Source organism: Lolium rigidum, chromosome 1 (genome assembly GCF_022539505.1).
Source record: "Lolium rigidum isolate FL_2022 chromosome 1, APGP_CSIRO_Lrig_0.1, whole genome shotgun sequence".
Lineage (NCBI taxonomy): Eukaryota > Viridiplantae > Streptophyta > Magnoliopsida > Poales > Poaceae > Lolium > Lolium rigidum.
Genome location: NC_061508.1, coordinates 65,944,935 through 65,956,383, shown reverse-complemented (window position 1 = coordinate 65,956,383; position 11,449 = coordinate 65,944,935). Strand labels below are relative to the sequence as shown.

The 11,449-nt window shown below is 54.2% G+C and overlaps 1 protein-coding gene across 2 annotated transcripts; it reads right to left on the bottom strand.

Annotated features, from left to right (window-relative positions):
• Nucleotides 1–75: 75 nt before the first annotated feature.
• On the bottom strand, nucleotides 76–1,459 carry LOC124674786 (thiosulfate sulfurtransferase 16, chloroplastic-like). Of its 2 annotated transcripts, XM_047210845.1 has the most exons (5): nucleotides 1,342–1,459; nucleotides 1,179–1,255; nucleotides 1,025–1,095; nucleotides 475–528; nucleotides 76–396 (listed from the first exon to the last, which is right to left on the bottom strand). In XM_047210845.1, exons 1-5 carry the CDS (start codon nucleotides 1,440–1,442, stop codon nucleotides 298–300), a joined length of 402 nt encoding a protein of 133 aa, XP_047066801.1. In that variant the 5' UTR covers nucleotides 1,443–1,459; the 3' UTR covers nucleotides 76–297. The 2 variants fall into 2 exon arrangements, with proteins under 2 accessions (XP_047066801.1, XP_047066809.1); XM_047210853.1 differs by lacking the exon at nucleotides 475–528.
• Between the last annotated feature and the right edge of the window lie 9,990 nt (nucleotides 1,460–11,449).

Below are 11,449 nucleotides of genomic sequence, written 5' to 3'. Positions count from 1 at the left end.
AAGGCGACTGACAGTAGTGATCTCGTTTAGGGATGAAAAGTTCTACGTTTTGATTCAAACCACTTTAATCTGTAGTGAGAAAGCTCAACTACCAGGGCACAAACATATGCTATAGAAATTCCTTGTCGATTTGAGCACCTTGTCGATTTATTACATCATGTTCCTTGAACTCACATACACTTGTAAATTCGAACCACTTTGGTGGCTTTACATGGACAACAAGAAGAACGCACAAGCAACTAATTTATTCCACTTAAATTGTATATGATGAACACAAATTGGAACTCTCTGGATAGCTCAATTGACAGATGGCTGTTCATCGTTGGTGGGTTGCTGAGTTGCACTTTGGAGAAAGGAACGGTAGCCGCCTTGAAGATTCCTCACGTTCTTGAATCCCTGCACATCGAAATTTTGATTATGACACTACTAGTAGATCTGAGTACTGATTGCGATGGGCATGTTTAATTAAATTACAGCGTTTAGAAGGTCTGAACTCGCAAGCTTGGATCGCGTGCCTGTGAAGCAACCCTATACAAGAACAAGGACCCAAAATGAGAGAAGAGTACTCGAGGTAAGGTCATTGTTTGTAAAATTTTCATAAGTATATTGACAACAATGGTCAATGATGAAGATTAGAGGCTTTGTGAATGTCTAAAATATTACCTATTTTTCACAGGAGACGATATATTATTAGCTCTAGATTAAACTTTCGCTGGGAGTGCTATATATTGTACTCCTTGTGCTAGTAAAACATCATCAGGTTTGACAGTGCAGGGAAAAAAGGAATTACCATTCTTATAAGCATTATACTGAGATAATTAGAAGAAGCAAAGCTCTTATATATTTCATGTGACAACATATCTTAATTAAAATATGCTCAAGTGTGTCCTGAAAGACAGTTACAGATCTAAGATTACATGTACTATTAACTACTCGGGTCAGGTAGTACTAATCGGTAGTAGCTCCTAGCACAGGTGTACATGAGGAGACTCATGTGCATGAGAGACCATGAGATGAGAGTTACCACAATCAAGTGGCTTTCCTTCCCATAGAGAGCAGCTACCTCTTCTTCGAAGTGTGGATTCTTCTCCCTCCCTTGGTATCATAACAGAGAAGCAAGTAAAATCATCTGGCATACATTTAGGAAGTAAAAAACGTCTGTTCAATTTACAACATACCCTGGGGAGCCACGTAGACGTAGTAGGGAATGTTCTGAGCGCCGGTGGCATGCCCCTTGTCGAAGTCCTCCGACATCCTGGACATTTCATACCCCATCCATCAGAACTATTTGCCACAGGAGGAAGGAAACAGATAGAGCGAGTGAGGAGGGGAGGTGTTCACCTCACATCGAGGTAGCCATAACCGGAGCTCACTAGCGTGTGTGCTTCGTCCGCGTCGACCATGGGGATGGTGATGAGCTGCTCCTTGTCAGCGGTTGCCATTGGTGGTGAATCGGTGATTTGGGGCGAATGGCTCTGGCTAGTTTGGTGCGCCTGTGTGTTGTGAACCGCAGTTGCCATCTGGAGCCCCTTCATTTATATTGGCAGCGCTTGGAACAGATCCGAAAAAAGTCTTCTCCTAGTTTCCTTTGTTTTGGCGTCAGCAATTATGTATCTAGCAATAAGACAAGTAAACACGATAATCTGATGCAACATCGACATCAACACATCATGGCCAACCTGGTTTGGGTTGACCTGAGAAATCCGATGCACAAGTAAGCTAGTTTACATGCCACTTGATGACAGCTACTTTCCTTTTTTTAGAAGTCAACGATTTGTTATTTCTCCTTTTTGTTTGTGCGTTAATGTTTGGAAGAGTTATAGTCTCTTTAATTTTGAATATCCATGAAATGAATCCCTATGAATACGTGGAACCGCTATCGATCACCAACAATCTCCACCATATCTTCAGCCTCATGCATGTTGAGTGTGTCTCTGAAGTCTGAATTCCTTTTTGATGAATAAGTCATTGTATTCTGGTCTTTGTGGAGCCACTGCAGCACACATGGTCCTTTGTGAAGGACTGTCTGTTAGGCTGTTAGGATAGGATCATGCAAGCACACATGGTCCTTCGTGAAGGACTGTCATGTTAGGCTGTTAGGATAGTGATAAGCATCCCTGATCTTTGACTGCTTTTAGGGGCATCAAGGACGGGTAGTTAGCATCTTTAGACTAGCATATTCTGGCTGGCTAGCAGCTATAAATCTGTAGCACTGTGCCCTTAGTATGGCATGGCATTGTATGAGATGTGTGTGAAATAAACCAACGAAAATTGCCCCAACTCTCCTAGTGTCATCCTCTTCTTCATGAAAGTGAGGCTAGAGATACTAACAAGTGGTATCGGAGCAAGGTTGTCTTGCAGCTCGAGCATCTCCTCGCTCCTCCCCTTCACGGGGAAGGGAGCAGCCCCAACCAGTAGCAGCCTCAACCGCCCTCGGTTACTTCCCTCCGTCCGGGTTGTCGAGCAGCAGCTCGTCGGAAGCGCCGCTCAGCCCCCCAGCAGCGAGCCATGTCCGACGGCCACTCTCAGCACACGGCTACCTCCAGCATGCGGCGTCGGCAGGAGGCCGATCGCGCCGCGGCAGAGGAGCGTGAACGAGTGGCCGCGGTAGCCGCTGCGGCGAAAGCAAGGGCATCGAGGCTGGCAGCGGCGGAGCTGGCAGCAGCCAGAGCGGAGGTAGAAGAAGCAGAAGCAGCGGAGGCAGCACGTGCAGCGGCGGCGGAGGTCGAGGTGCTGCGCGGTAGCGCCAACGGCTCCGTTTCTGCTGATGGCAGCGTCGACGCAGCGGCGCCACGGGCGGCACAGCGGGCAACGCAGTGGGCAGCCGAGCACGCCCGCGCACCTCGGGATGGCGCTCCCAGAGGAGGCGCGCACGGCGGTGGCGGCTGGGATGACCAAGACCGCGGCCTCTACGGGGTCCGGACGGTGGTCAGGGATGTTGGTCCCGGTGTTGGGTGGCCTACCCTCACCAAAACCAACTACGTCGAGTGGGCCGCGATCATGAAGATCAGGCTCCAGGTGCGGCACATGTGGGAGGCAGTCCACGACGGCGACGTCGACCATCATGAGGATCGACGGGCGCTGGACGCCCTCATCGCCGCAGTCCCGGCCGAGATGCAGTTCTCGCTCTCCCACAAGCAGACTGCCAAGGAGGCTTGGGACGCCATCGCCGCGGCACGCATCGGCAGCGACCGTGCTCGCAAGTCCACACTGCAGGCACTTCGCAAGGAGTGGGAGAACCTGGCCTTCAAGCCAGGTGAGGACGTTGATGACTTTGCTCTCCGTCTTAACACTCTACTGCAGAAGATGGTGCAGTTCGGCGATGACGCCTACGACGAGGAGAGAGCTGTCGAGAAGCTCTTTCGCTGCGTCCCCGAGAAGTACAAGCAGATGGCTCGCTCGATCGAGTCCCTGCTGGACCTCTCCACCATGACGATCGAGGAGGCGATAGGTCGCCTCAAGGTCGTCGACACCGACGAGCCACAGTCTTCGTCGGGGCCCATCACCACCGGCGGGAAGCTGCTCCTCACTCGGGAGCAATGGGATGCTGGCCACGGTGACAGGAAGAAGGGGGAGCCTTCTTCCTCGACAGGCGGCCGCAAGCGCGGCAAGCCACGCAAGGCGCGGAAGGATGGCCATGCCAAGGCGCAAGGTGATGCCGGCAGAGGCGCTGCCGGCAAGCCCAAGCCGGCAAAGGACGACGCCTGCCACAACTGCGGCAAGCTTGGTCACTGGGCCAACGAGTGCCGACAGCCACGACGTGGCCAAGCCCACGTCGCACAGGCGGGGGAGGAGGAGCCAGCTCTGTTCATGGCGCATGCCAGCATCGAGCTGTCTCCAGCGGCACCGACCGCAACGGCTCTCCACCGTACCACTCTCCTCCACCTTGATGAGCCGAAAGCACACGCCCTTCTCGGCGATTGCTCCGGCAACGACAAGGCTGGCGGGTGGTGCCTCGACACCGGCGCCACCCACCACATGACCGGCCGACGGGAGTTCTTCGCCGAGCTCGACTCCGACGTGCGAGGCTCCGTCAAGTTTGGGGATGCCTCCGCCGTGGAGATCAAGGGCGTCGGTTTCGTCATCTTCGCCGCCAAGACTGGAGAGCACCGGCTGCTCACCGGTGTCTACTACATCCCCGCACTGAGGAACTCCATCATCAGCCTGGGACAGCTGGATGAGAACGGCTCCCGCGTGCTGATCGAGAGCGGAGTTCTGCGCATATGGGATCGCCACCGTCACCTGCTTGCCAAGGTAACCAGAGGCACAAATCGCCTCTATGTTCTTGATGTGCAGGTGGCACAACCCCTCTGTCTCGCTGCTCGTCGGGAGGACGAGGCGTGGCGAGTGGCACGAGCGCTCGGGCACCTTCACTTCGAGGCCCCGAAGCGGCTCGGTACCATGGAGATGGTGCGAGGCATGCCGTGCCTTGACCATGTGGAGCAGTTCTGCGACGTCCGCGTTGTGACGAGCGGCAGACGACTCCCCTTTCCCCAGCAGGCGAGCTTCAGAGCCAAGGAAAAGCTCGAGCTCGTGCACGGGGACTTGTGTGGCCCGGTGACACCGGCCACACCAGGAGGACGACGCTACTTCCTGCTGCTCGTCGATGACCTCTCCCGCTACATGTGGGTGGTGCTCCTCGGCAGCAAGGGAGAGGCAGCGGACGCCATCAGGCGCTCGCAGGTTGCTGCGGAGGCGGAGTGCGGCCGCAAGCTGCGCGTGCTGCGTACCGACAACGGCGGCGAATTCACATCGACTGAATTCGCGTCGTACTGCGCTGAGGAAGGCATCCAGCGCCACTACTCCGCACCTTACAGCCCGCAGCAGAACAGCGTCGTCGAGCGGCGCAACCAGACGGTTGTGGGGATGGCTCGGGCCCTCCTCAAGCAGAGAGAGATGCCGGCTGTCTTCTGGGGAGAGGCGGTGCTGACGGCCGTCTACATCCTCAACCGCTCGCCTACTAAGGCGCTTGACGGCAGGACGCCGTACGAGGCCTGGCATGGGCGAAAGCCGACAGTCTCGCACCTGCGGGTCTTTGGCTGCCTCACATTCGCCAAGGAGCTCAGCCACATCGGCAAGCTCGACGACAGGAGCACTCCGGGAGTGTTCATTGGCTACTCGGAGGGCTCGAAGGCCTACCGCATCCTCGACCCCAAGACACAACGTGTGCGCACGTCGCGCGACGTCGTGTTCAACGAAGCGCGAGGGTGGGCATGGGGCAAGGCGGTGGAGGACAGCTCGACTCCGACGTATGACGACTTCATTGTCGAGTACGTCCACTTCGAGGCAGCCGGGGGAGTAGGCAGCTCTTCTTCAACAAGCTCGCCTACCTCGGTCCCCAAGTCTCCATCGACCCCGGTGGTTGCTACACCACCACAGCCGGCGTCACCACGTACTCCAGCACCGGCAGTCACTCCTCCGGGCACGTCTACACCAGCTCATGTTGAGCACAGCCCGGTGGAGTTCGCTTCCCCGCTCTCTCACGATGGGGAGCGCATCGACGCGTATCATGGCGGCGAGCCGCTGCGGTACCGTACGATGGAGAACCTTCTCGGCGACCAGCCGGTGCCGGGACAGGTGCCACGCGACCTGGAGGCGCAGCTGCAGCTTGCGCGTGACGACGGCGAGCCTCAGTCCTTTGCAGAGGCTGAGAGAGACGCAGCATGGCGCGCTGCCATGCAGTTGGAGATGGATGCGGTCGAGAAGAACCGCACCTGGCAGCTTGCTGACCTCCCTCGTGGTCACCGTGCGATCACCCTCAAATGGGTGTTCAAGCTGAAGAGGGATGAAGCCGGCGCCATCGTCAAGCACAAGGCTCGCTTGGTGGCACGAGGCTTCTTGCAACAGGAGGGGGTCGACTTCGACGATGCCTTCGCTCCCGTGGCACGGATGGAGTCCGTGCGACTCCTCCTTGCGCTCGCTGCCCAGGAGGGCTGGCGCGTCCATCACATGGATGTCAAGTCTGCCTTCCTCAATGGCGACTTGAAGGAGGAGGTCTACGTGCAGCAGCCGCCGGGATTTGCGATTCCCGGCCAGGAGGGCAAGGTACTCCGCCTGCGCAAGGCTCTCTATGGCCTGCGGCAGGCACCACGGGCGTGGAATGCCAAGCTGGATTCCACGCTGAAGGCAATGGGCTTCGAGCAAAGCCCGCACGAGGCGGCCGTCTACCGACGGGGGAGTGGACGAAACACCCTGTTGGTGGGCGTCTATGTCGACGACTTGGTGATCACCGGCATCAAGGATGCAGAGGTGGCAGCGTTCAAGGAAGAGATGAAGGCCACCTTCCAGATGAGTGATCTGGGGCTCCTCTCCTTCTATCTGGGGATCGAGGTGCACCAGGACCACTCCGGGATCACGCTTGGCAGACCGCCTACGCCAAGCGCATCGTTGAGCTAGCTGGGCTCACTGGATGCAACCCAGCCCTCACTCCAATGGAGGAGAGGCTGAAATTGAGCCGCGACAGCACGACGGAGGAAGTGGACGCCACACAATACCGGCGTCTTGTGGGGAGCTTTCGCTACCTCGCCCACACACGGCCGGACTTGGCCTTCTCCATCGGCTACGTTAGTCGCTTCATGGAGCGACCGACGACGGAGCACCTGCAGGCTGTGAAGAGGATCATCCGCTACATTGCGGGGACTCTCGACCATGGCCTCCACTACCCTAGGTGTCCTGGGGCGGCGCACTTCGTCGGGTACAGCGACAGCGACCACGCCGGCGACATCGACACCAGCAAGAGCACGAGCGGGATCCTCGTCTTCCTCGGCAAGTGCCTCGTGAGCTGGCAGTCGATCAAGCAGCAGGTGGTGGCCATGTCCAGCTGTGAGGCTGAGTACATAGCAGCCTCCACCGCTTGCACTCAGGCGCTCTGGCTCGCTCGACTGCTTGGTGATCTCCTTGGTCGAGACACTAGACCAGTGCAGCTCTTGGTGGACAGCAAGTCTGCTCTGGCCCTGGCAAAGAACCCCGTTTTTCATGAACGGAGCAAGCACATTCGGTTGAGGTACCACTTCATCCGAGACTGCTTGGAGGAAGGGAGCATCCATGCAAGCTACGTCAACACCACGGATCAGCTTGCAGATCTGCTCACCAAGCCTCTTGGGAGGGTCAAGTTCCTCGAGCTTTGCTCCCGGATCGGGATGGCTCAGCGCTCCCGCAAGACGGCGTACAAGACTTAGGGGGAGAATGATGAATAAGTCATTGTATTCTGGTCTTTGTGGAGCCACCTGCAGTACACATGGTCCTTTGTGAAGGACTGTTCTGTTAGGCATGTTAGGATAGGACTGCAGCACACATGGTCCTTTGTGAAGGACTGTCTGTTAGGCTGTTAGGATAGGATAGCATCCCCTGATCATTGACTGCTTTTAGGGGCATCAAGGACGGGTAGTTAGCATCTTTAGACTAGCATATTCTGGCTGGCTATCAGCTATAAATCTGTAGCACTGTGCCCTTAGTACGCCATGGCATTGTATGAGATGTGTGTGAAATAAACCAACGAAAATTGCCCCAACTCTCTTAGTGTTATCCTCTTCTTCATGAAAGTGAGGCTAGAGATACTAACACTTTTCTCCTTGGTCGCAGGTGGACTCCAAGTTACCCACCTTCTCTCCTGGAGGTCGGCGACCGATCTCTTCCTTGGAACAGCGCCAGATGGAGACGCGCAAGTCCAGTGTGTGCGGCTTCCATATTGTTTCCAAACCAACGGCTCGTCTCGTGCTTGCGTGTACAATGTCTACAGGCGAGGTGCAATGACGTGGAGTGCTGTCATTGTTGGCATAGTAAATATGAGCAGGGCCTAGACAAAGTACACGACACAGTAAAATCCTGGAACAAATATCTGGCTGCACCAGTGGTATCCACGGAGCGCAGGCTTGCTAGACACTTAGCCAGCAGACAGTCTTCCACAAGTGAAAGACGCACTCTTTCCACTTAGCCGTTCCGATTTCAAGTTGCAACTGTCTTCCTATCATATAATTCATACGACACCTCTTTTTAAAGGCAACTTCACCCACATGAGTGACGTCAGCAGTGATATTACCCATGTGGTGACCAATTCTTTCACAAAATTATGAAACATAATTGAAATATAACTGAAATATAACTGAAACACAAATATTTTTGTGAAACAAACTGGAGTTACATCAGCAGTGACATAATCAGTTTCACTTTTTGTCACAATGTTTTTTATGTATCACTTTAGTTTCATAAAAGTTTCACTTGTGTTTCAATTATTAATTTTATATTAGACAAATGTCAAAAGGCTCACCAATCTCAAAGCAGGAAGTGGACGATAGATGTGATACCGGTAGATACCGTTGCTGGTGAAATCTGTTGTGAAGTGTATATGTGGATTGCCTAGCCATTTCCATCAGTTCGGACTTTTGGTTCAAGTGGCTAGTGTATGAAGCTTAACATGGTATCAAAGCTCCAGGTCTCGAGTTCAAATCCTAGCTTTTACATGGTTTTCGCAATTAAGTCTAAAAATTGCTGTTGCCCCCCTCTTACATGGTTTTCGCAATTAAGCCTAAAAATTGCTGTTGTCCCCCTCTTAAGCCACCGCTGATGCCCTGTTTCGGTGTGCTCTTCTTCTTTCACGTGTTGACTTTCTCTTCTCCCGTCACACGCGAGTGGGGGTGTTGTGAAGTGTATATGTGGATTGCCTAGCCCTTTCCATCAGTTCGGACTTTTGGTTCAAGTGGCTAGTGCATGAAGCTTAACATGGTATCAGAGCTAAATTGATTCTCTAGTTCCCGGCCGAAGTTTGCTCGTTCCGTCCGTCGCCCGTCTGTTCCCCGATTCAATCTGGCCGGCTCGCCAAAGTCGCCCGATTTCCGATCTCCGTTCTCCAATCTCCTCCCGACGGTCTCCGCCAGGGCTCCGCCCGACTCTGCCCCGCCCCGCCTCCCGACGGTCTCCGCCAGGGCTCCGCCCGACCCTGCCCCGCCCGGCTCGAGGCTGCCCCGTCCCGACGATCTCCCGGCTCGATCAGCGCCGCCCCGCCTGCTCTGCCCCGTCGATCGATCAGCGCCGCCCCGCCTGCTCTGCCCCGCCGATCTACCCCGCCTCGCCTGCTCTACTCCGCCCGGGTCCCGCCCCGCCTGCTCAGCACTCTGCGCCGCCGGCACCTGCTTCAGCGACGCCAGGCCGTTCCAGCTCCCCGACGCCAGGCCGCTCCCGTGACGCAGGCCCGTTTTCTCGTCTGTTGACTTCGTTCTAAAAAAAAAGCAAAAAAAAACTATGTCTTCCTCGGGCTATGTTGCGATCCCTCGCTGCCCGGTGATCTTCGATGGCGCGAATTACCCCGATTTCGCTGCCTTTATGCGCGTCCACATGCGCGGTCTTCGTCTTTGGGGTGTGCTTTCTGGCGAGGTCTCCTGTCCGCCGCGCCCTGTTGCTCCTACGGTGCCTGTTGCACCGCCACCTGTTGCCCTTGACCCTGATGCTACTCAGGCGGATAAGGATGCAGCCAAGAGTGCTGATGACACTGCTCTGGCTGATTATGACCGGAAGGTCCAGGACCACTCTACTGCCGTTGCGACTTACCGGCAGGATCTCACTGAGTACACTCAGTGGATTGATGAGGATGCTCGTGCTGCTCCAGTGTTCTGCCTCAGTATGCTGCTGAGTTTATGGGTCTTCCCACCGCTGCTGCTCAGTGGGCTTTTCTTCGTCAGCGCTATCAGCCGTCTGGTGATGCTCTTTACCTGTCTGTGGTCCGCCAGAGCATGCCCTTCAGCAGGGTGATTCTACTATTGATGAGTTCTACACTCGGAGTGCCGCTATTTGGCGTCGCCTTGATTCTCTCCGTACAGCTGTGTGTGCCACCTGTCCCTGCTGTCTGACTGTGCGCGCGGATCTGGAGTTTCAGCGCGTTTTTGAGTTCTTGTCGCGGCTCCGTAAGGAGTTTGAGCCGCGCCGGGCCCAACTCCTTGCCCGTGGTCGTGTTCCGCTCTCTGAGGTTCTTGCTGAGCTTCGTGCTGAGGAGACTCGTCTTCGTGGTGCTGGTCTTCTTGAGGTTCCCTCTGTTCTTGCTGCTCGTGGCCCTCCTCTGCCGTCTGCTCGTGGACCTCCTATGCCGCCGACTTCGTTGCGGCCTCCGGCACAGCCGATACTTCCTACTCCTCCATTCCAGGGTCAGCGTCAGCCCCAGCAGCCTCGTGGTTCGACGTCACCTCCTTGCACCTACTGTGGCAGGCCTGGCCACACTATCTCTACTTGCTGGCAGAGGGATCCCAGCTTACGCCCGCCGCATCTTACTCGTCGTCAGGCTGGTTCTTCAGGATCTTCTGCTGTTGCGCTATCTGATCAGGACATTATCCGTGGTCTTCGTGGTCTGCTCGCTGGTACAGGCTCTTCCTCGACGGGTACTGCTGGTTCTGTGCCTGGCTCTTCTGGCACCGCGCGACCACCACCTTCCACACAGTCAGGTACGTCATCCCCGTGGTATAATCCATATAGATGCACTCTTTCCACTATAGGCTTCCTGGATCAAATGGGAGTGCTTTATTGAAAATAGCGGCATCATGTGTACGTTGATATGATCCATTGTACTCTTACACATACAGAGAGGTAAATACGCTCAACAAGTGAGGATATACAAGTTACGTGCTGATCATCAACTCGGCCAGGTCTTAGTGCAGAGTGCTCGTGTAATAACAAAGCTCTCCAACAAGGATATATAGACATCTCCTCACCTCTCTGTGGCCTTTGAAATGCCATCTTCTGGATGGGATGTCTTCAGCCTACAGTTTCAGAATGCGAAAACAGGTCGATTTCATTGCACGAATCGGAAGGAACTAGTGTTGGACCAACACCGAAATACAATGGACTCGAAATCAAGAGGTTAAGTGCAACATGAAGGATTATATTGTGATCCAAATTCTTACAAACGCCGTGGGTTATCTTACTAAATTCATATACTATACGGTACGGATCGTTGGCACCGCCTATATATATATATATCTTGTAAGTCACTTGCTAGGGTTTATCAGATTATAAGATAATCCACGACGTTTGTAAACACTCCCTGATATAGTGAAGTTTTGCTGGCTGACGTCCGTGGTTTTTTCCCCTTCTGTGTTGGAAGGTGTTTTCCACGTTAAATCTTGTGTCTCCGCTGCGTTTACCTTTATCGTTCTTCGTTATTTGCTTATCATTTTTATAACAAAATGGGTTCCAGAAATACAAGATGTGTTCCCAAGTTATGTTACACATTTCTTTAGTGGAGCTAAGAGAATCCTTATATATCCGCAGAACCGCAAGAAGACGCTACTATCACCCACCTGGTCTGGCACAGTTCACTTGGGAATGCACACCGATGGCTCGGAAATAAGTCTGTTGGTGGCACACAAAAAAAGAGTCTGTTCGTTTCATAAAATAAAACACACATATTTGGTTGCATAACTTGCAATCCAATAATTAGTGACGATGGGAACATGCATGTCCCATC